Source organism: Chlorocebus sabaeus, chromosome 20 (genome assembly GCF_047675955.1).
Source record: "Chlorocebus sabaeus isolate Y175 chromosome 20, mChlSab1.0.hap1, whole genome shotgun sequence".
NCBI classification, from domain to species: Eukaryota; Metazoa; Chordata; class Mammalia; order Primates; family Cercopithecidae; genus Chlorocebus; species Chlorocebus sabaeus.
In genome coordinates this window covers 113,997,809-114,021,385 of record NC_132923.1, presented here as the reverse complement: position 1 = coordinate 114,021,385, position 23,577 = coordinate 113,997,809, and the positions used below count along the sequence as shown (strand labels likewise).

Sequence of the window (23,577 nt, the reverse complement as noted above, 5' to 3'; positions counted from 1 at the left end):
CATAGGAGCTTCCTATACTTAGTATGACTGTAGCATGGAACTGATGAATGGTATGGGGAATTGCACAGTTTAACAACTTTTAAGATAGGCTTAAATTACGTAAGTCAGTCCTAATTTTTAGAAGTGAGTGAAATTCAAAAGTTTGTATTTAGCAGAAATTTTAGTGATTCCCTTTATCAAGATGAGAACCCACACTTCTCAGGATATAAGCACATATTATCTTTATATTTGGGGAAAAGGGTGATTTCCTGTGTATACAGTGGGTTTAGCTACTGTTACTAAAAGTGGTAGGATCCCAACTCTTGAATTTTGTGTGATATGTTTCAAGGAACATCCTCACTTATTCCTATCTACCTTAAGGCTTTATGGAGTTCCTATCAAGAGAAGGGCAGACTCTCAGGGAATGCTTTGGTTTCCATCCCCACCATCATGGTCCAAATTTCCTACCAGTACTTGGGTGGGGTGGGTAACAGGAGGCTTCTTGCAGAATAAACTGAGCAGAATGAGAGAGAAAGGATGAAGTAGAGATTAACTCAACAGTTGAGTAAACTTCTCTTATTCTACCAAGATCTGTAAAGGATATAGAGATGAATAAGATAGTCCCTGCTATAGTGGTACTTGTACAGAAATAATTCTTTTTTCCCAACTTTTTGTCATGGAAATTTTAAAACATGGACAGAAGTAGAAAGAGTACTGTAGTGAACCTGTTTTCCCAATCTTGTTTTATCTGTTCCATTCCTACACTTTTGAGTCCAGGGGAAGTCTGGAGTATTTTAAAGCAAATCACAAACATAACATCCATAAATATATTAATACCAGTAACATACAGCAAAAGCCAAGGATTAGACAGAAGAGCAAATTGCTGTGGAAGAACCAAGGTGGCAAGAGAATGTATGAAGGTGTGAGGGAAAGGGCACTAAGAGATCTGGAGGGAAGGAGAACATTTGTGAATGGCAAATCAGGATTGCAGGCAGAGGAGGCTTAAGTCTAAGCAGAAAGTCTGTAAAGGAGGATGGGATTATACCAGTGAGGGTAGGAAGATAGAAAATTTAGGGTGGGGCCATGTTGTAGTGGATGTTACTTGCTAGGCTTGGTTGTAGGTTGGAACTTGAGAGGTTTGAGAACAGGGGAGATGACATGATTAAGTCAGCATTGAAAGTATAATATTAATAGTAGGTAATAAGTACAGAATTGAAGTGAGGAGAAGCAAGGCTCTAGAGTGGCTGTTACAGTCATCAAGAAGTGGTAAGAGTCCACAGTAAAGATTAATCACTGATCATTGAGACACCATCTTTTTCTTTAGACTTTTCTGAATGTAGAGCAGGTTCATTAATTTTTTCTAACAGTAAAGAGAGAAGTTTTTTCTAGTAGAGATACCCAGAGAAGTGGACTGCTTTCTTGGTATTAGATGAGCTTTAGCGCATTTTTTAAAACACTTGTTTCTGTACCACTGCTGTCCTCAGGTGGGGCCTGCACTGGCTGCCACTCTGTGAACTAACTGTTGATTACCAGTGTGGGATGAAATAAAGAAATTACACTGCTAACCACACTGTTAATTCAGTTGGTGGCTTTTTTTTTCCTGGTAGCAAAACTCTCAGTGAAGAAAGTGGTACATTGATTTATCCACATCTTACCAGGACCAGCCCTTTGAGTAGCACTGTAAACATTTGTTAACCTCGTGTGTGGTTTTCAGCATTTTGAATGCAAGGATATTTTTCCCAATGAAATTGGTAGTTGTCATTCAACTCTGATATGTATAGGATTTTTCTAAGTTGATACATTTATATTTGGTGCAGTAGCCAAGTGATAAGGAATATTTTAAACCATTCTCAAATTTGGGAATGGATTCTTTGCAGCTTTGATTTATGCTTGCCTTAGTTAATCAAACATAAGGCATGCTAATGTTTCTGTACTGCTGTCTCCAGTTGTCTGTCTCAGAGTAAGAATGGAAAACTGTTGACTAATAAACTAGCTTTTTTTTTTTTTTTTTTTTTTGGAGACAGAGTCTTGCTCTATCACCCAGGCTGGAGTGCAGTAGCACAGTCTTGGCTCACCGCAACCTCCGCCTTCCGGGCTCAAGTGATTCTCCTGCTTCAGCATCCTGAGTAGCTGGGATTACAGACGTGCCCCACCACGCCTGGCTAATTTTTTTGTATTTTTAGTAGAGATGGGGTTTCTCCATGTTGGCCAGACTGGTCTTGAACTCCCGACCTCAGGTGATCCACCCACCTTAGCCTCCCAAAGTGCTAGGATTACCAGCGTGAGCCACTGTGCCTGGCCTAAACTAGCTTTTGAACAAGCTTATAGGACAAGTACAAAGAGCCCCGCTAATTTATGCTTGTAATTACAAATACATTTCATGGCTTTAGCGATCTAAAGAGAGGTCAGTAGCTTTATTCTGTTATTGCGGGAGAAGAAACTAAAGCTTATAGGTCAGTAGCTTTATTCTCTTATTGCAGGAGAAGAAACTAAAGCTCACACGTGTGTTTGCCTAAGGTTATCATAATCAGTAAGTTGAAGAGCCAGAATCCATTGCCTGGTGTTCTGGTTCAGATTCCCATACTTGTTTGACTACAGCCTGCTGACATTTCAGGGAAGATGGGGTGAGGTGAGTGTATGCACCTCTTTCTAACTGCCTGTGTGACGACATCAGCTAAGTCTCCTTCTCTGAGAGCTTTGTTTCAGTAGTTACTCCTGGAGCCAGCAAGGCCTACCTAAAGTAAAAATTCATTCAGTCATTGATTTTTCTTTAGTAAACTGTTGGATGAAATGGGGTTGGTTCTGTTTCTCCATGCTTTGTGGACAGCTTCAGTCAAAAAAAGACTGACTTGTTGGTTCTGTTGTTAGTACATAGAAATTAATGATGTCATCCTGTAGAAGGCCAGAAAGTTACTCCGAGTTATATCACTAGTAATAATGTGTGAAGGACATATCTGCATACCCAGACATTTTGCTGCTGTAGGAAAGGAATCATATAGCAAGTGATTTTTATTTTATGTCATTGTTTTAATCACAATCACAAGAATCCCTAAAAAAGTTTACCTCTCTGTTCTCTCTCCTACATTTGTAGCTAGTATATTGAGTTTCTGTGTTTGTTTTTGACAAGGGACATTTATTTTATGGCTTTGGATGACTAGAACAAGGACTTCCCTAGTAAATATATTAATATGAGGGATATAATATAGAGATATAAAATAATGTAGGGATACTAAGCATATCCCTCTAAATAGAAGGGATCTCCACTACCTTAAGCCTATAAAACAATCAAAGCTAGTATAGCAGCTGCCTTCAGTTGATTGGTGATGGAGTTATACTCTGACCTATGCTGTCATCAGTAACAGCTTTAACTGGACATGGAGAAGGTTGGGAAATAGGGTAATTCATATTTCAGGGAACATTTTGCTGGTCTCTGCTGAGGGGACTGAAAACACAATGGGTCGGGGAGACAGTGAAAATGGCTCTGAATGTTTTCTGCATCTCCTGTACACCAGCTAGTAACTCATGGGCTTTCTTTTTTTTTTTTTTTTTGTTTTTTTAGGGTCTCTTAATCAAATTCCCACAGTACTATAGCATTCTGTTTCACAAGGTCTCTGGTCATTTGTGTGTGTGTGTGTGTGGTTACCAAGTGAGATCCAGAGGGTCCAGTAACTCCTTTGAAAAACTGAGCTTTGATTTTCTTCTTGGGAATGGCTCAGCTGTTAAGAGAATGACAGACAACATATGAAAAGTAATAGGTGTCAGGTCTCTTACAAAGACCATTAACTAAAGGTGTATTAGGTATCTGTCATAACTTAGCCAGTTTTCATTTGTGTTCTTATACAGTGGTGCTTAGGTTAGTACACCTTTGACACAGACCTCTTGGCCTTTTTGGTTTTCTTCCTTTGAGGAAACATTTTCAATATCTTTATGACAGTCTTTCTCTGCCCTTTAAAATCATTACTGCCAATCCATGCTTGTTTATAAATGTAAAAATCTCATGCCTTCCTTTAATGGTCCTGAAGTTGCAAATAGTTTTTGCCCCCTTAATTATAGTTATAATACTGATTTTGCTTTTCCAAACTGTATTTATTTGTTTAACAAGAATTTACTGGACTAAAAACTGCTAGAGAGAACTACTTAGATATGTTGTGTGTGCCTTTTCCATACACTCTAATCACTGCTTTAAGGAAGTCAAAAAGATTCCTTATGGGGTGGGAGTTGGGGGAGACAACAGTCTCTGTAGAATCACATTGATTGTTTTGTTTTGGAGACAGGAAGATCTTGCAGTGTTGCCCAGGCTGGAGTGCAGTGGCACAAACATGGCTCACTGTGGCCTTGCCCTCCTGGGCTAAAGTGATCTCCCACCTCAGCCTCCTGAGTAGCTGGGACCACAGGCACACACCCCTACACCTGGCTACTTTTAAAGAATTTTTGTAGAAATGGAGTCTCACTATATTGCCCAGGCTGGTCTCAAACTCCTGGACTCAAGGGATCCTCCTGCTTCAGCCTCCCAAGGTGCTGGGATTTATAGATAAGAGCCACTGCGCCCAGCCTAGAATCACGTTGAATTTTATTTGCATTAAGGATATATTCCCCCTGTAGGGATAATAGCTATATCTCATTTCCCTTGGCTGTTGAGGAGAATCTGAAATTAGAGACTCTTCAGAAGTAAATTTCTTCTTCCAGGTTTTACCAAATGAACTAATCTTAATCTTCTGCTTCACCATCATTCTAGAAGTGCTCGATGGCATGGGATGGGGAGGTGGAGATTGGCTGTCTAGTCAGATTTGGCATTTACTGCTTTTTTCTGATTCTTTCTGGGGATTTCTCTGGCTAAATCTCAGACCTTTCATTACCTAGTGTATGTTGCTGCATTTAACTCTATTCTGCTCTGCTGCTGGAGAGTTTGTGAAGACTGGAAGTAAGATAGGTGTACAATGTTTTTGAAGACCTAAAGAGCTTGTCAGAATGAAACCAGAGGTAGAACTAAAGAGAGCTGTCCTTCTTCCTTTGAGATTACTTCTTGCAGGACCAGGGACCTTGTCCAGAAAGGTGTTTGGCTTTCCCACATTCTGCATGGGGTAGACACACAGGCTTCCCTTCCCCTGGACACATTTAGAGATAGTTCATATAATCTACTGGACCAAGACAATCAGGATTGAACCTATTTGGAACAATGAGACTCTTCAAATTCTCTTAGTCTTGAAGGAACTATTTACCTGGAGCCTTTCATAGAGTAATAAATGGTTTCAAAAAGTCAGTCAAAATCTGTTTAAAGTGATGTCCATTTTGTTTGCTTCTTAGATAGAAGGCTCTTACATTATTGGTCCTTTCCCCAAAAATGCTTTTTAGTTTGCTGTTACAAGTTCTCACTGTGTTGCAGTGTAGAAATCCACCTGCCTTCTAATGTGGTACTTAAAACCCTTTGTAATCATTCGTTGAGTTTCTTTCTCGGGATACAAGTTAAGGATCTAGATTAGAATAGTCAGGTAAGATTTAGATTATTGTGACCTATGTTTAGCGATTGCCAATATTTCAATTCCATTTTGTTGTTATTGTTCTATAATAATTTGTAGAACTAATAGAATCCAAGGATTCTCATCAAGGGGAAATAAATGACTTAAAGTATGGGTAGTTTGGGGTTGTCAGGGTAGTCATTTGTTAGTTCCTTTTATTGTCTGGGTATGTTAAATAGAATATTTCTAACTAGCTTGTTTTTAGAAATGATTGTGATTTAAAGGTATTAAAAACACATTTTGGTTTTCTCCCAGTCAGTATTGATTTCCTAAGGGACAAGTATTTTATGTATTATTTTCCAAATATTCCTTTAATTTCCAAGTGAAATTTTAATGTTAGTGGGGGAAAAAAAGCCAGGTTTCAGAGCTATCCCTGGCTGCACTTGCAACATTCATGTAATTGCTTAGGTGGAAAATGGATGGGGCCTGGTGGCTGACAATCTCAAATAATCTCATACAACTGAGCCTAGGGTTAGAATGGTGTACCGGAGATGCAGTCCTGTCATCTGGTGTCAGTCAAATGTGGCAGCAATCTTTTGGTTTGGTTTTTGTTTGTTTGATTTTGTTGTTGTTGTTGTTACTGTTCTGTGTTTTTCCTTTCCTCTTTTGAGTTTTGCTTTTTTCCTCACTGCTTTCTGACACTTCCCCCTCACTCCCCCGCCTTTTTTTAACTGCCTTTCTTTTGGCCATTTCTATGCCTTGACTTTCCCATTTAGTCTCTGTACTATCTGTTCCTTATTTCTCTGGTGGTTGCAGCTTCTGAGCTAACAGAATGCTTCTGTCATGCTATGTGTTTAAAGCCTTGATTTTATTGCTGTCATACAAAACTAAACTTGACGTGGCTGTTGGGCTGTTATTTACAGTTTATTTCTCTCTCTGCTGCACTGGTTAAAAGGACACTGTCAAGGTATTTTTTTCATAATTTTTCAAATCATTTTCCTCACTGTTTACAATAACCCATTAAAAGCTTGAAACCTAAATCTTTTCCTTTCAAAGATCCTCTCCATCATACATTCACACTGGTTTGTTGTTGTAGAGTTGCGCCTATATGTTGGGCTGGTGCCATTTGAGTTTTTGTCATTGAAAGCGCGTGTAAAACATTAGGTTTTTTGTGGGTGGTGTGGGTGGACTAAGGGGGAAAGTGTAATGAATCCAGTGGGCTGCTCAGCAAACAGAGGGAGGAAACAGAGGTCAAATTTGGTCCCTCTAACCTTGACAGTGTCCCTTTAAATATTTCTCTACCACACACCCTAGACCCCAGTTACTGAGCCTGAGTGCTGTGTACTTTTTCAGTATGAACTTCCCTATGTGATTGTCATCCTAGTTGCAAAGATTAAAGCTTGTCTGAAGCAAACCATCCAGTTGACACTGGAAGAGCTTTAATCTGTACCATTTGCACCCTTGCGTATTGACACATTCTGCCCTATTGTAGAGGCATATGTGATCTAGTAGTCCCTCTTGCTGCTGTAGCATCCTCTTGCTAGGCATTTTAGAAGCAACACATAGAAATACCACTTTTATACTCCAAGAAAATCAGTCATACGCATTGCATCTGTGATGAATTAAGGTCTCATAACTACCTGGATTTCACATTGAAATGTAATTGTTTCCTTTTTGAAAGAAGAACCAAATTTAGATTTCCAGAACCGTCTTTTGTAGCATCATTGCAGGATTTGCACTGGAAGTAGCACATTTCTGAGCAAAATTTCGGCATTGTTTGAGTCGCTCTATATATGACCATCACATATCACATCAGTGAGGAAAAGTAGCTGAAAAAGTAAATGAAATTCCTGACCAAAGGGTCTGTCTCTTCCATCAGCTCTCATAGCTGTGTAAAAGAGCAAGCTCTTTTTTGACCATTGAGTTGAATGAGTAATAGGTCAGAGGTTTTTGATCCACCAGTCCTAGGTACCTTCCTGATATAAATGGCACCAAGCATCCAAAGCCTGATTCTCTGCCTCATTTAACACAAACCAGAATATTTTTAGAGATTTAGATTTTCTTTAGGCTAAGGGTAATTCTTTAATTATAAAGACACCCTCATCTCTCCCGTGTATAGTCTTTTGGAACTTACTGCTTTGAATGTGATTTTGATTAAATCAGTTACGGCGTCTCTCATATTTACAGTTCAAAGGAGAGTTGCAGTCCTCTTTCTTTTTGGGAGCAGATTGCCCTTCTTGCCAGATTCTTTCTGCCACACATTGGCTTATCTCATAGAGTTACTTGTGTGATCAGTGAAGGAGCAGAGGCCAGGGTTCAAAATCATCTGTTAAGTTGGGAAGTAGAAAAACTGTGGAGTTTCAAATGAGAGGTAGAATATTATTGGGATGGACTTGTCAACAGTCAGTTATCTCTGATTGTTAGAGGTCGCTCCTCCTGAGTCTTAGTGTTTACTAGAATTTACTTCCATGTTTTATTTTTGTGTTACCAATTTTAGGTTGACTGTGTAATGAAATTCCGTGTTTTGAATCACATTTCCCAGCTGATACCAGCCCAGCTTATAACAAGCAGTGCTTGCCTTAAACATCTTTTTTCTTTCTCTCACTTCTGCCATGAATTCAACAATAGGATTGCATATACAGTTTACTTTGGGGCTGAATTAAGCAGTAGCAGAGGGGTGCTTGTGAACTAACTGATGTTATCGGTAGGCAGGCACACAGCATGGCTTAGGATCATGGTCTTCCAGCTTGATGATCTGCTTTGCATTCTGTTTGCTTCATCCACATCAATGAGGAGCCAGACCTTCTGGTCCTCCATTTACTCATAGACTCTCTTAAGAGCTTTGTACATTCAATTCTCAACTTATTGGTGCCATAAAATATTATTACTGTGCAAAAGAACAAAAGTGCTAGTGTGTTCTTATTAGTAGCCATGAATTTCATTTCTCTTTTCTCTCCTCCCACCTGAGATTCATCTTTGAGGGGAAGCAGATAGATACCTTGGGCTTCTTATTTTCCCATCCTGCCCTTATTCTTGGAAGGTCCTCAGATTTGTTGACATAGTTTTTGTTCTCTGGGACTTTTCTAGTGTGTTGTTTGCATGTTAGCCAGCTCAACTTAATGCATGTCAGCTCAGTGCCACTTGTGCTCCATGTGACTTCAGTTAGCACCAGTGTGAATCTTGTGGCTGTTAACAGAGGTGGAGTCCCAGCTCTGAGGGCAGAAGTGGGAGAAGAGGAAATCGTCAGGGCCCAAACATTTCATATCTCATTTAAATGGATTTGACCACTTCATAGAAAAGAAAATTTGAATCATTGTGCTCAAAGGTTTCCCCTTTGAGATACATATTTTGACCTTTATAAACTATAGAGCATTTGTGTTTTCATGGATGGATATGTTTAGTTTTATAAGGACCAACTCTGCTATACTTCGGATTTTCAGGTTCCTAAAGAGAAAGATGAAATGGTAGAGCAAGAGTTTAACCGGTTGCTAGAAGCTACATCTTACCTTAGTCATCAACTAGACTTCAATGTCCTCAATAATAAGCCTGTGTCCCTTGGCCAGGCATTGGAAGTTGTCATTCAGTAAGTACTTTGATAGTGCTTATTGTATAGTGAGTTCCATGTGTAAAGATTTGCCATTTATGTTTTAAGTTTTTCTGCAAGTCTTATTTGAGCTAGTTTTTACTTAATTTCATGTGAAACCATTGAATCCAAAATTAAAAGTTATTTAAAATAATTATATGATCTCTTAAGGTCCCTTTCACTTCTAAAATTCATTGCTTTTGTGGTATTATACTGTATTTAACATAGCCTAGGAAATAATTTCCCACTAGCCAACTTTCTTGTTCCTAAGTATTAGAAGTTTCAGTGGGCCTTGATGCCCTTAAATGTTTTTGATGGGCACCTGTCTTATTTTGCAAAGTTGGCTTTGAGACCAGATTATACATATTGTCTCTCTTAGGTTACAAGAGAAGCATGTCAAAGATGAGCAGATTGAACATTGGAAGAAGATAGTGAAAACTCAGGAAGAATTGAAAGAACTTCTTAACAAGGTGAAATTCTGTATTTTCTTTATAGCTGAAGAAGCTTTATTAGGAGAAAATGTCTTTAGAAATTTTAAAAGCATTTCTGAGACTTTTTTCTCCATGGAAGAGAAAGTCTGCACAGCTGGGACTCATTCTTAAGAAAATAATGATTAACAAAAGAGACTGTTTTATCTGTCAGTGTTTTGGTGTGGCATTATTGATAAATGTTGCCAGAGGAAATAGATCTTTCCTCTTTTTCTGGTTCCCTTTAGCTCAGGGTTGTCCAATCTTTTGGCCTCCCTCAGTCACATTGGAAGAAGAAGAATTGTCTTGGGCCACACATAAAATGCACTAACACTAATGACAGCCGATGAGCTTTAAAAAAAAAAAAGAAAGAAAGAAAGAAAAGAAAAGAAAATTCAGTGTTTTGAGAAAGTTTATGAATTTGTGTTGGGCTGCATTCAGAGCTGTCCTGGGCCACGAGTTGGACAAGCTTAGTTTAGCCATTCTAAAGCTATCCCAGTGCCCTCGGCTGAATTCTAGGACTAGCAGGAGATTAGCTGTACTGGAGCCAAGTTTCCATTGTTGAAGACCAACAAATCAGCAGCCAGTTCATTGGCATAATTACTTCTCTTGAGTTGCCACCACCCCCACCTCTGTTCCCCAGGGCTGAACTCTTAGGGCTCTTCTCTGCCACCACCTTCCAGCGCCCCAGGCTCCAGAGCATTAAAGTCCAACCATTTGTTTCTCCTCACCCTGCCAGCTGCAAAGGTCACATGAGCTTAGGGAGAAAATAGCCCCTGGAGGGGGCCTTTATAGTGCATACTCTGGGTGTGCCTGTGACTGGACTCTTGCCTCACTCTCACTGTGCCTCATTTCTTCATCCGGTCTGATGAAGAGGTCTCCAGCTCACAGTCTTCATGGATTGTGGTAAGGATGAAATGAGAAGAGTGACTTAAGAACTGCCAAGTGGCAGGATACCTATAGGGTGCCCAGTCTCAGGCTTTGTCACTCTTGGCCTGTGTAGTATCATCAGAAACCTGAAAAAAGCTAACATTAAGAATGGTTCCTTAAGATTCTTTGGCCAGGCACAGTGGCTCACACCTATAATCCCAACACTTTGAGAGGCTGAGGCAGGTGGATCACTTGAGGTCAGGAGCTCGAGACCAGCCTGGCCAAATGGTGAAACCCCTTCTCTACTAAGGTATAAAAAATTAGCTGGGCATGGTAGCACACACCTGTAATCCCAGTTACTCGGGAGGCTGAGGCATGAGAATCATTTGATCCTGGGAGGCAGAGGTTGCAGTGAGCTGAGATTGTGCCATTACACTCTAACCTGGGTGATAGAACAAGACTCTGTCTCTTAGGAAAAAAAAAAAGTTATTTGACCTTTTACATATTTAAAAAACACATTATAGGACCAGGCGCGGTGGCTCACGCCTGTAATCCCAGCACTTTTGGGAGGCCGAGGCGGGCGGATCACAAGGTCAGGAGATTGAGACCATTCTGGCTAACATGGTGAAACCCCATCTCCACTAAAAATACAAAAAATTAGCCAGGCGTGGTGGCGGGCGCCTGTAGTCCCAGCTATTCGGGAGGCTGAGGCAGGAGAATGGAATGAACCTGGGAGGCGGAGCTTGCAGTGAGCCGAGATCACGCCACTGCACTCCAGCCTGGGCAACAGAGCGAGACTCCGTCTCAAAAAAAAAAACACATTATGACAATTTGTTTCCGAAAATAAGTTCAAGTTACAATAGCGATATTTTCTTTTTTGTGGGTATTAAATTTATTTCAATACTGGGTTTTTTGTTTGTTTATTTAAATTAATGGGACACTCCTCATCCTTCTCATTCATTTTAGAAGGCAGCACTGATCTTACTTAGCAGATAGTTGTGGTACCTTTATGTCAAGCCCTATAAGATTTCTTTCCTGTTTCCCAGATGGAATGCTGTAGGTTAGAACAAGTATTTAAGAATTCTAAGGACCTTGCACTGTAGCCCTGTTTTGTTGTGATAGCAGTTTTGAGGAGCCAAAAAAGGGTACATGTGATACAGACATAAACTACATTACTATCTGGAGTGGTAAATTTGTGCTTTTCCTTCTTAGATGGTAAATTTGAAAGAGAAAATTAAAGAACTCCATCAGCAATACAAAGAAGCATCTGAAGTAAAGCCGCCCAGAGATATTACTGCTGAGTTCTTAGTGAAAAGCAAACACAGGGATCTGACCGCCCTATGCAAGGTGTGGTATACATACAGGCTTAACTGGTTTTACTTGGAATCCTAAGAAATAGCACAGATCTGGGGAATTTTGGAAAAGAGAGCTACTAGCCAATCACAAGTGCCTTCAGTGCAATGAAGACGATTTGGTACATAGTGAGCCATGGGGATTTAATGGGTTAGTTTGGTTTAAGACCTGCTTGTCCTGCAGAATTCTTATCCTGTCTTAATAATCTCATCATTTTATCTTAAATCTCAGTTTAGCCGTAACAGTTTAGAGTAAGAGTATTAAACATGGACTTCAGAGTCATTTGGGGTCAAACTGTCAAATCCCTAACTTGGAGTCTCGAGCCATGTGACCTTGGACTCCTTAATTGCCTCATCTGTAACATGGTCTTAACACCTACCTTGTAGGGTAATTGTGAAGCTTAAATACAATTATGTATAAAATGCTTACCCAGTGCCAGGGACATGGCATGCTTATGAAATGGTACTTGCTATGATTTTTCATCCCCACTTTGTAGCACACTAATATATTTCTTCTATTATTTTCTCCTGTGTGCACCCTGCCTCCCCCTAATATTCCAGGCCCCCAATTGTAACTTGTCTCCAAAAACAAAAATCTCTGAGCTCTATCTAACCCCAGCCTAAAATTGAGCCACACTTCCTATATGTGATCCGAAGAGGAAATATGATCCAGACCTTATACTTTGTGGTATAAAGAAACTAGGTAGATATCTGACCCTTCAGGATAACTCAGATTCACTTAATTTTTATCAGGAGTATGATGAATTAGCTGAAACACAAGGAAAGCTAGAAGAAAAACTTCAAGAATTGGAAGCGAATCCCCCAAGGTAAGGAAAACAAACACAAAAGTTCAGAGGGATAGCTTTTACTGTTCTTTCAGTTTGATTTAGAAGGAAAATTGTAAATCATAGTGAGCTTTTATTTATGTTCAGTGAGTGGTTTAAATTGTTAAATAAATTAATATGTGACTACTTGGGAGGTTTCTAAATCCCCTGCTTCTATATTTTAATGTGTCCTAGATACCTAAACAATTGTTTCTAAAGAGAGAGCCTTTCTCCATAAGATCTGATATTTGGATAAAGATGCAATAGATGGAAATTATCTTTTTTGAGGGGGTAGAAGGTACTGTTGCTTTATACTTCCATAATTTTGAGAACTAGGTGGGTATTAAACTTTATTTCCACTGGGTTTTTGACAGTGAATGCTGGTGAAATGTTTTCACTTGCATCCAGCCTCCACATAAATCTGTTTTGTTCTGTATTCAAGGATGCTGCCCATCCTTTCTTTTTTTGAGATGGAGTCTCGCTCTTGTCGCCCAGGCTGGAGTGCAGTGATGTGATCTCGGCTCACTGCAACCTCCACCTCCTGGGTTCAAGCGATTCTCTTGCCTCAGCCTCCTGAGTAGCTGGGATTACAGGTGCCGCCATCATGCCCGTTTTGTATTTTTAGATGGCGTTTCACCTGTTGGCCAGGCTAGTCTCAAACTCCTGACCTTAGGTGATCCACCTGCCTCGACCTCCCAAAGTGCTGGGATTACAGGCATGTGCCACCACATCCAGCCTGCCCATCCTTTCTATAGAGTCTATGCTGTGTGTAAAATATAAGACTTTTTTTTTTTTTTTTTTTTTTTACAACTAATAAGCTTTTATGATATAAGGTAATTTCATATGAAGAATTCTTTTTTTTTTTTCCCCCAGACAAATGAGGCCTACAGGTAATTTGCTTTACATAGTGAGCTTGGCACTGCTCTAGACATCAGAGATAAAGAGGTTAATAAGACGGATAAGATGCTACTTTTTGATTTGTAATTTCTTCATATAAGGCACAGCCCTGACTTAGATTCCGCCACAGTTATTGAGATCACCTACATCACACTGAGAGAACTAGTGATATCGTTTAATAATCCTGTACTCCTTTGTTCTTCTGCAGTGATGTATATCTCTCATCAAGAGACAGACAAATACTTGATTGGCATTTTGCAAATCTCGAATTTGCTAATGCCACACCTCTCTCAACTCTCTCCCTTAAGCACTGGGATCAGGTAAGTTTCCCTTATTTTTTTTGTTGCACATGTCTTTGAGAGAGATTGTAAGAGAAACAGTTAATTTTGTATGTGTGTTTTTAAACAGCTTTAGTAAGAGACATCATTTAAATACAGTGAAATTCACCTATTTTAAGTGAACAGTTTATTGATTTGCCAGATTTCAGTCATAAGCCCCCACACAATCAGGATATAGAACATTCCCATCATCCTGAAATGTTTTCTCCTGCTCCTTTGTAGTTAATCCCCCGTGCTCTGGCTCCTGGCCCTGGACAACCACTGATTTGCTTTATCACTGTAATTTTGTTTATTCTACAGTTTCATATAAAGTGAATCATAAAGTACATAGCTTTTTGTGTGTGATGTATTTCACTTAGTATAGTTTTTGTGATGTGCATGAAGTTTTTGAGATTCATCTTTTTTGCCTATATCAGTTGTTTGCCTTTTTATTATTTAGTAGAATTCCATTGTGTGGATGCACCCCAGGTCGCTTATCCTTTCACTGGCACCTGAATGGGCTTTTGGATTGTTTCCCTTTTTTGACTTCTAATGAACGAAGCTGCTTAAGAATGTTCATGTCTTTCTCTTGAGTAAATACGAATGGAACTGCTGGGTACTATGGAAAGTGGATTTTTAACTTTATAAATCAACTTCCAAAATATTTTCGAAATTGCCTTCCTACCAGCAATGTATGAAAATTCCATTTTCTCCAAATCCTCACCAATCTTGGTAATGCCAGTTTTAAAAATGTCAGCCATTCTAATAGGTATAGTAGTATTTGCATTTCTCTGATGACTAGTGATGGAGAGCATCTCTTCCTGAGCTTATGAGCCATTCATGTGTCATCTTTGAGTAAATGTCTGCTCAGATCTTTTGCCTATTAAAAAAGTCTGATCGTCTGCTTGTTGATGAGTTTGAAGTTTATTATGTTCTTTAAATTCTAGGCAGAAGTCCTTTGTCAGATTTATGTTTTGCAAGTATTTATTTCCTTCTCATCTGTGGCTTGTCTTTAATTTTGTAAATCTGTCTCAGAGTAAAAGTTGTTTTGTTTTTTTTTTTTTTGAGACAAGGTCTTGCTTTGTTGCCCAGGCTGGAGTGGTGTGATCATGGCTCTCTTGCAGCCTTGACCTCCTGGGCTAAAGTAATCTTCCAGTCTTGGACTCCCATTCCTATTTATAAACTTTTTCTTTTAAACTATGTTCTTTTTGCATCCTGAAAAAATCTTTGTCTTACCTGAGGTACAAAGATTTTATCCTGTGTTCTCTTGCAGAAATTGTATGGGTTTAGCTCTTATGTTTAGGTCTGTACTCCATTTTGAGTTAATTTTTGTGTATAAGGAAAAGTAAGTGAAGGGTTCATGTTTTTCCATATAGTTATGTAATTATTATTCCAGCACCATCCTTTTCTTCATTTCTCTTGGCACCTTTGTTGAAAATTAATTGGCATGTAAGCATGAGTATTTAAGGTTGTCTTTTCTGTTAATTTATATGTCTATCCATATGCCACTATCATACTGTCTTGTAAGTTCTCCAACTTTGTTCATTTTTGATTGTTTTGGCTATTTTAAGGTACATATTTTCATAACAGTTCAACTTGTCAATTTCTACAAAAATCACTTTCTGGGATTTTGATGAGGAGTGCATTAAATTTCTAGATCAATTTAGGGTGAATTGCCATCTTAACAATATTGAGTATTCTTATCCTTAAATACAGTCTACTTCTCCAAAAATGGTTTTCTTTCATTTACGTCAGTGATGTTTTATAGTTCTCAGTGGGCAGGGCTATACCATCTTTTCTTAAATTTCAGTGTGATTTACTCTTCAAGTGAGAAATCACAGGGCTTCTTGAACCAATCTCTAAATCTGAAACTTTGACCAGACTTAAGGCAGTATAGGCTGGGTATGGTGGCTCACACCTTTTTAAACCCAACACTTTGGGAGGCCAAGGCGGGTGGATCAGTTGAGGTCAGGAGTTCAAGACCAGCCTGACCCTGTCTCTACTAAAAATACAAAAATTAGCCAGGCATGGTGGCAGTCACCTGTAATCCCAGCTACTTGGGAGGCTGAGGCATGAGAATTGCTTGAACCCAGGAGGTAGAGGCTGCAGTAAGCGGAGATCACGCCATTGCACTCCAGCCTGGGCAACAGAGCAAGACTCCATCTCAAAAAAAAAAAAAAAAGGAAAAAACCAGTATGGAAGTAAATTATTAAATTTTTACTTACATATTTTAATTTACATTATACATTTTCCTAGTAAAAATTATTTTGACAGGCCGGGCGTGGTGGCTCATGCCTGTAATCCCAGCACTTTGGGAGGCCAAGGCGGGCGGATCACCTGAGTTCGAGACCAGCCTGGCCAACATGGTGAAACCCCATCTCTACTAAAAATACAAAATTAGCCCGGCGTGGTGGCACATGCCTGTAGTCTCAGCTACTTGGGAGACTGAGGCAGGAGAATTGCTTGAACCCGGAAGGCGGAGGTTGCAGTGAGCCAAGATCGTGCCATTGCACTCCAGCCTGAGCAACAAGAGAAAAACTCCGTCTCGAAAAAAAAAAAAATTATTTTGACTTCTTAATCTTTATAAATAATCTGATATTTTTAGTGTTTGAAGAGTTGAACTTGCTAAAGTCTTGCAGAACTACCGTTCCTTTATGATTTTTCATGTAAATACTAAGGTCCTTCTATTCATTGATTTATCATTTGATGTTTCAATATTGTGTCTATTTGTAATAGTATAAAATTTTAAATGAGTGATTTCAACTAGAGTGTTGCTGCCAGCCCAGCATTTTGATCTAATTTCCCCAAGAATTTCATGAAATTAGAAATCCTTACTAGCTTACAAAAAAAAATGTTATATAGAAAAATTTTCAGTAAATTCAGAGAAGTAAGATCATTTTGGGGATCTTTAAATCAGGTCAAATCCTGACTTTTTTTTTTTACTGTGTGGACTGTCTTGGGCCACTCTTTATGATCCTAGATTACCTACATCTAGTTTGACTGACTTGGTTTTGGAAATCTTCCTCAACTTAAAACCTGTAAATTTAAAGCATAAAAATGGATTTTGCTCTCAGGTAAAATAAAATGTAATCAGGACTGTGACCCTGATATCCTTCAAGTCTGTAATGTATTCAAAAGCCAGATAGATCCACGTGATGTTTAATCATCTGGATTTCCTAGATTATCATTCCCCCTACCACCTCCCTACCCTAACCACCATAGAAGATCCAGACTTAGTGGTATTGGACTGGAATGATAAAAACTATCCAGGGAAGGCCAAGCGTGGTGGCTCATGCCTGTAATCCCAGCACTTTAGGAGGCTGAGGTGGGTGGGTCAGGAGTTTGAGACCAGCCTAGCCAACGTGGTGAAATCCTGTCTTTACTAAAAATACAAAAACTAGCTGGGTGTGGTGGCGCATGCCTGTAATCCCAGCAACTACTTGGGAAACTGCAGCAAGAGAATCATTTGAACCCAGGAGTCTGAGGTTGCAGTGAGCCGAGATCATGCCACTGCACTCCAGCCTGGATGACAAAGCAAGACTCTGTATCAGGGGGAAAAAAAAAAAAAAATCCAGGGAAGAAAGAAACTTCCCTAATCTCACTGCCCAAAGATACAGGGACATTTTGGTGTTTTCTCTTCTTTCTTCAGTTTCCTTTGATAACTGTAACTAAATACTGAGTGATTTGTTCTTTAGTTTGCCTTAAAATATTGACTGTTTCCAGAAGCTTGTGTTTTCATTGTTGTACAGAACTAGGTGCAAATGACACAGATTAAGAAAAGGTTGGAAATATGTTCTTTTCTCTCCTCTTTAGGATGATGACTTTGAGTTCACTGGCAGCCACCTGACAGTAAGGAATGGCTACTCATGTGTGCCTGTGGCTTTAGCAGAAGGCCTAGACATTAAACTGAATACAGCAGTGCGACAGGTTCGCTACACAGCTTCAGGTATGTCACTGCTTTACAAAAGGTAAGAGAGAACTCTCCTGAAACAGGACTGATCTTTTGTTAGGTATGATCTATCAGGTACATTTCCTGATAGAGTGTTTAAACTATGACACCATACGTAAAAACTGGCATTTACAGACAATCGAGCCTATAGAGTCTTTGGTTCTAACCTTATCATTTTATAAACTGGGAAACTGAAGCAAGTTTTAGAGTTTCCAATTTGAGCTAGTTGGATATTACTGGTTGAGCATCCCTAATCTGAAAATCTGAAATCTGCAATGCCCCAGTGAGCATTTCCTTTGAGCACTATGTCAGTGCTCAAGAAGTTTTCCATTTTGGTGAGCCAGTGAGTTTGGATCTAATTTTGTTACGTATATTCATAAATACCAGAATTTTGGCACCTGGGCTCCAGTAGGACCCACCCCTTTTATTTCACCATCTGCATTTTGGTCTTTGGATTCATTTTGGCCTTTTCTATTCAGCTGGGCTAATTCGCTTACGTTTGGTTCCTAGTTCTGGAGCAGTCCTGCTAATAAGTTGACTTCTTCAGAGATAGTTTCCCTGTGCTTGCTATGGGGATAGGCTCAATACTCATTATTATTGCTGGTTTCAGACTACATTTAATGTAAAGTGCAGGCAACTGTTGCATTTTGAACTCTTCAAGATAGCTAGTCATCTCCCTCTCCGAGAACCCATGTGTGACCGTGTAGGCATGAGAAATGGAGACACAGCCATCATTCTTACCCCGCGCTGCCCGTTTCCTTAGAGTTACTGAGATCACCACAGATGTTTTAGTTTTTTCTAACAATCAGTGAAACAGTTTTCCATTTAATTTTCCCATCAGAGGCAGCTTCTAGTTGACAGTGCTGAGAAGATCTGTAGCCTTGAGCCTTTTGCAGGCAGACGGAGAACAGTGAGAATAGATGTTGTGCCATTTTCTCTAGTTCTGCAGCCACAGAAAATGAGCATGTACTGAGCTTTCATATTTATTTTGAGATACATATATATATCTCAAAGTATATATAGTATATAAACAGACATTCATTAAAAAATAAATGAGGCCGGGCACGGTGGCTCAAGCCTGTAATCCCAGCACTTTGGGAGGTCGAGACGGGCGGATCACGAGGTCAGGAGATCGAGACCATCCTGGCTAACACAGTGAAACCCCGTCTCTACTAAAAAATACAAAAAACTAGCTGGGCGCGGTGGCGGGCGCCTGTAGTCCCAGCTACTCGGGAGGCTGAGGCAGGAGAATGGCGTAAACCCGGGAGGCGGAGCTTGCAGTGAGCCGAGATCTGGCCACTGCACTCCAGCCTGGACGACAGAGCGAGACTCCGCCTCAAAAAAAAAAATAAAATAAAATAAAAAAATAAATGAGGAAAATGATAACATAATTTCAGTACCCTCTCTGAGGTCAGCTTTGAGCTCATTCATACTCTGACAAGCTGAGGATGACTGTACATTCTCAAGCATAGCACGCTCCGCAGTTTTAGGCTGCATCCCCCAGATCTGCATCACAGCCTTCTTGTAGCATTCTTCTGTTGGTTGATAGTGAGCAACTAACCACAGTCAGAAGACATTGGTTCTGTTGGGATGAGCATTTTACTCTATTTTTGGTCTAAATGTACTTAACTTGAGTAAATGGTAAGGTCCTTTCATTAGTCGAGATCACCAGTGTATCGGGAGGGTAGTGTGGGGATGACAATCAAGGATTCTGAAGTTGACTACGAGGGTTTGAATCCTGGCACTTATTACCTGTGTGGCCTTAGATGTGTTATTTCACCTCTACCTCAGTTTTCTTATGTGAAACATGAAGGTAATGAAAATAGAAAAATGAGAATTGAGAGATGGATGTCCATCTGTTGTACACTAAACGTTCAGTGTCCTTATCAGTGCCATATTCATCACCACTAGTCTTCTCCCACCCAACCTCTGCAGGATGTGAAGTGATAGCTGTGAATACCCGCTCCACGAGTCAAACCTTTATTTATAAATGCGATGCAGTTCTCTGTACCCTTCCCCTGGGTGTGCTGAAGCAGCAGCCACCAGCTGTTCAGTTTGTGCCACCTCTCCCTGAGTGGAAAACATCTGCAGTCCAAAGGATGGGATTTGGCAACCTTAACAAGGTAGCTTGCCTTAGACACTTCTGTCTACAGATGTAATGTACAAATAGCAGTCTTAGTCATTTACTTGGTGAGGAGGGGCCTTGCGTTTTTGGGCATTTGGCTATGCTCTCAATTGTGACATCAGGGCTGAGGCATTGCAGTTGATTCTCTTCAGTGTCTAAGTCTATCATCAAGTGTCTGTTCATACGGACTTACTCTTATGGGGTCATTTCACAAACTCAAGCCTATAAAAAGAGGATCGTAAATGTCATCCTAAATAATAAGAATTTCTGGGCTTATTTTGAAAGCAGATTAGAAGAGACTTCAAGGAAGTCTGTTGAAGCCAGTATTATCTAGCCCGTCACTAGCTCATGTGCTTCTTTCTTACGGTAGGTGGTGTTGTGTTTTGACCGGGTGTTCTGGGATCCAAGTGTCAATTTGTTCGGGCATGTTGGCAGTACGACTGCCAGCAGGGGTGAGCTCTTCCTCTTCTGGAACCTCTATAAAGGTAAATGCCTTCTAATTTTAATCTTTTCCATATCCTTACAGGAATATAGAATTTGAAATATTTGGGATTTTCTCAATATATATGCCTTAATTTCTCTCTTTATTAACTCAACAAACAATTCCTGAAATATCTTCTAGGTACTGGGGTGTAAAAATACCTGCCTTCGAGGAGCTCCCAACTTAGTGAGGATACAGTAAGCGGGGAAGCAGCCTTAGAACAGGGCAGTAGGTGGCATGACGGGCTGAACGCCCAGGTTACTGGAGGTCCACTCAGACTGGAGGGACAGGCCCAGGGAGGCTTCCTACCAGGGGAAGCTTGTGTTCCTCATTCTCAGACTGACTTGCCCCCATTCTTTGCTTGCTTCCCTTACAATGTATTTAAGAAATTCCTACCTTCTGTTCAGTTATTTTCTTCTGTAATTGGACTTAACTCTATGTAGACTTAAAGTATATTTGTACACCACCTCATTGCCAGAAAAGGCTGTAAAAAGAAGACATTGGCCTTGTCACTGCAGACACATCAGCTAACTGGCTTGCCCCCCATCCCCAGTTCTTTCCATTACTCCTCATTGCCCAGTGGTGAATGGTCTTTCACACCCCAGCGCCTCTAACTTCACAGAGGGGGAACTTGGCTCCCTGAGCACATTGCTTTCTGACAGCAGCAGCGTGTCTTTTCCCCATCCAGGCTGTCAAGTCCTGTCAGTGCCAGCCTTATAATGTCTTGCAAACCTATTTACTTTTTTCTATGGCCTACCTCCCAGTCCAAGCCATTCTTACCTATTGCCTGGACGGTTACCAATAGCTACTACTGCTATTCCTGCTTCTTTTAGCGACTTTCTACTGCTGAAAGAAAATGTTCAAACTCCTTATCTTGGCCCATGCTAAGGTTCTTCATTATCTAACTCCTCTCTACTTCCTTGTCCATCACCAGGTTCCAGGCACATTTGGCTGTTCTCACATCCTGGAAGACACCATGCTGTTTTCTACTTCAGAGCCTCTACATGTACTGTGGTCTAGGCCTGGGGGGGCTGCTTCTCCCCCCACCCCCTCGACCCCACTTCCTTCACAGCCTGTCTTATTCAGCATTCAGGTTTTGACATAAATGTCAGTATTTCAAAGACTTCCAGGACACACACATCTCCAATGCACCAAATGTAAATTAAATTTACCCCCGTATGCTTTTCCCTATAGCCTACTTTTTCTTCATAGCTTTTATCACAGTTAATAATTATCTGTGTAACTTTGCATCTGTTGCTCTATTGGAGTCTATAGTTTATATCTTTTTTATCCCCCTCTTCTAGTAGTGTGCCTGCCACCTATGTCTGTTGCATAACTATTCACCAGATGGGTGACTGAAGACAGTCCTGGGCTTGGAGGGGCCTGGGATGACTGAAAGGGATGTAGCCATTGTCATGGAGCTATCTGAGGTAGTCAAGGTTAAGAATTCTGTGCCAAAGTAAAGGGATGTTTAATAATTCCCTTTTATTAGCAAGATCTGAAATTGTATCTTCGGAACTGCTGTATTTTGTCAAGTTAGAAGCAGTGAGGTGCCTGTGAATCTTACTTCACTCTCTAGTCTGCCAGCTCCTACTGGCTGGTTTCTGGCGACAATAGTTCCATAGGCTGTTTCAGAAACATAATTTGTCTCTTTGCATTTCAGTGGTGCTGTGTGTGTCTCGTCATGAGATTTCAGAGCACCAGGAATAAGGTGGGGCCTGATAAGGACGTTTTTGAGGAAAGTCTGTAGGAAAACCCTGGAATTATCCTTTGTTTCCCCAGCTCCAATACTGTTGGCACTAGTGGCAGGAGAAGCTGCTGGTATCATGGAAAACATAAGTGACGATGTGATTGTTGGCCGATGCCTGGCCATTCTCAAAGGGATTTTTGGTAGCAGTGCAGTACCCCAGGTAAGTAGACAGGTGAGGTAAGTAGGGATCTAGGGTTCAAACTCAACCAAAGTTTAATGTATTTGCAGCATGTTCTTGGTCAGGACAGTTTAAGCTAGAATTGAGGTGTGTGCCTTTACATGAATATTAATGTTTGGAGTTCGTGGCCTAAGCATGGGGTTCAGAAAAGCCCCCCAGAACTGGGGAATCTGAAGGCTGTTAGCTACATTTCTCCTCTGGCTTTAGAGTCACACCATACCCGACATTTTAGACAAAATGGCCAAACTCCAGTGAGTATCTCTGGGAAGTTTTCAGAGAACCTCTTGGTACTTTTTCCTGTTCTTTGAAATACTTTAACCCCTTAGGATTCCTTTGAAGGGAAGCATATTGTGAATTTATAAAAGAGAATAAAGGCCGAACCCTGTGTAGATCTCTGGATTCATAGACAGGAAGGCAACATGGAGGCATCCTTCCTGTCTGAAGTCCTTTTGTCCATGTCTATTTTAAAGCAGAGCATTCATCACTTGATCACTGGCTCTCACATCTGTTGCCCTTCTTTCTCTCACTCACATCTCCACCCACCACTGCTTTTCCACCTTTCAAGGATTGATTTGTCCTTGGTATATCATAATGACTTTTGCTCCTGGTTTTTCTTTTAGCCCAAGGAAACTGTGGTGTCTCGTTGGCGAGCTGATCCCTGGGCCCGGGGCTCTTATTCTTATGTTGCTGCAGGATCATCTGGAAATGACTATGATTTAATGGCTCAGCCCATCACTCCGGGCCCCTCGATTCCAGGTGCCCCACAGGTGAGAACTGGCAAACTATCTGGGCTTATTTGGGAAGAGGCCCTGATTTGTTTTTCAGATTTTAGTCATTCTATCTTCGGACCTTTCAGATAACCAAGCACAGAGTTAAAAGGATGGCACCATTTCTGATTTCTCATCATTTGGTTTTGTAAATCTAGGCAGCCTGCATTCAGAATGGAGGAGTCCAGAGTATAAGTCAAATAACATTTTTCCTTATTCAGGTTTTCCCCCTAAAAAAACAAAACCATTTTTAATTGCACTTCCATTTTGTAATGGCTCACAGGATTGCTGCAAGGTCGCAATTACTAGGGGCTTCCAGGGCATTCCTGAGAAATAACCCTGGGTCCTTATCTAGACCCTTATGCCAGACCCCACTCCGAGAGCAGTAAGAATTCCTCAGTGTCATAGCCCAGGCCTGCTCTGAGCTGCAAGGCTGAAGTGTCCCTGATCACCAAATGTCCTGTGCTTCAGGGTAGTGAGGCTCCCTCCCAGAAGGTACTGAGGGAAGGACACTCTAGAATTGGGTATCTAAACTGATGAGAACACGTTAAGCATCACTTTAGGAACGAGGCTAGGTGGAGT

General features: G+C 40.5%; 1 protein-coding gene across 2 annotated transcripts in view; it reads left to right on the top strand.

The window, feature by feature from the left end:
* Positions 1-23,577, top strand: part of KDM1A (lysine demethylase 1A) — a 65,452-nt gene that overhangs the window by 41,194 nt on the left and 681 nt on the right. For both annotated transcript variants that reach the window (XM_007980095.3, XM_007980097.3), the window contains 10 exons: positions 8,876-9,018; positions 9,398-9,488; positions 11,568-11,702; positions 12,461-12,534; positions 13,637-13,748; positions 17,559-17,691; positions 19,630-19,817; positions 20,190-20,304; positions 22,083-22,210; positions 22,849-22,995. In XM_007980095.3, coding sequence (XP_007978286.1) covers positions 8,876-9,018; positions 9,398-9,488; positions 11,568-11,702; positions 12,461-12,534; positions 13,637-13,748; positions 17,559-17,691; positions 19,630-19,817; positions 20,190-20,304; positions 22,083-22,210; positions 22,849-22,995 — 1,266 coding nt within the window. The remainder of the gene's footprint in view (positions 1-8,875; positions 9,019-9,397; positions 9,489-11,567; positions 11,703-12,460; positions 12,535-13,636; positions 13,749-17,558; positions 17,692-19,629; positions 19,818-20,189; positions 20,305-22,082; positions 22,211-22,848; positions 22,996-23,577) is intronic.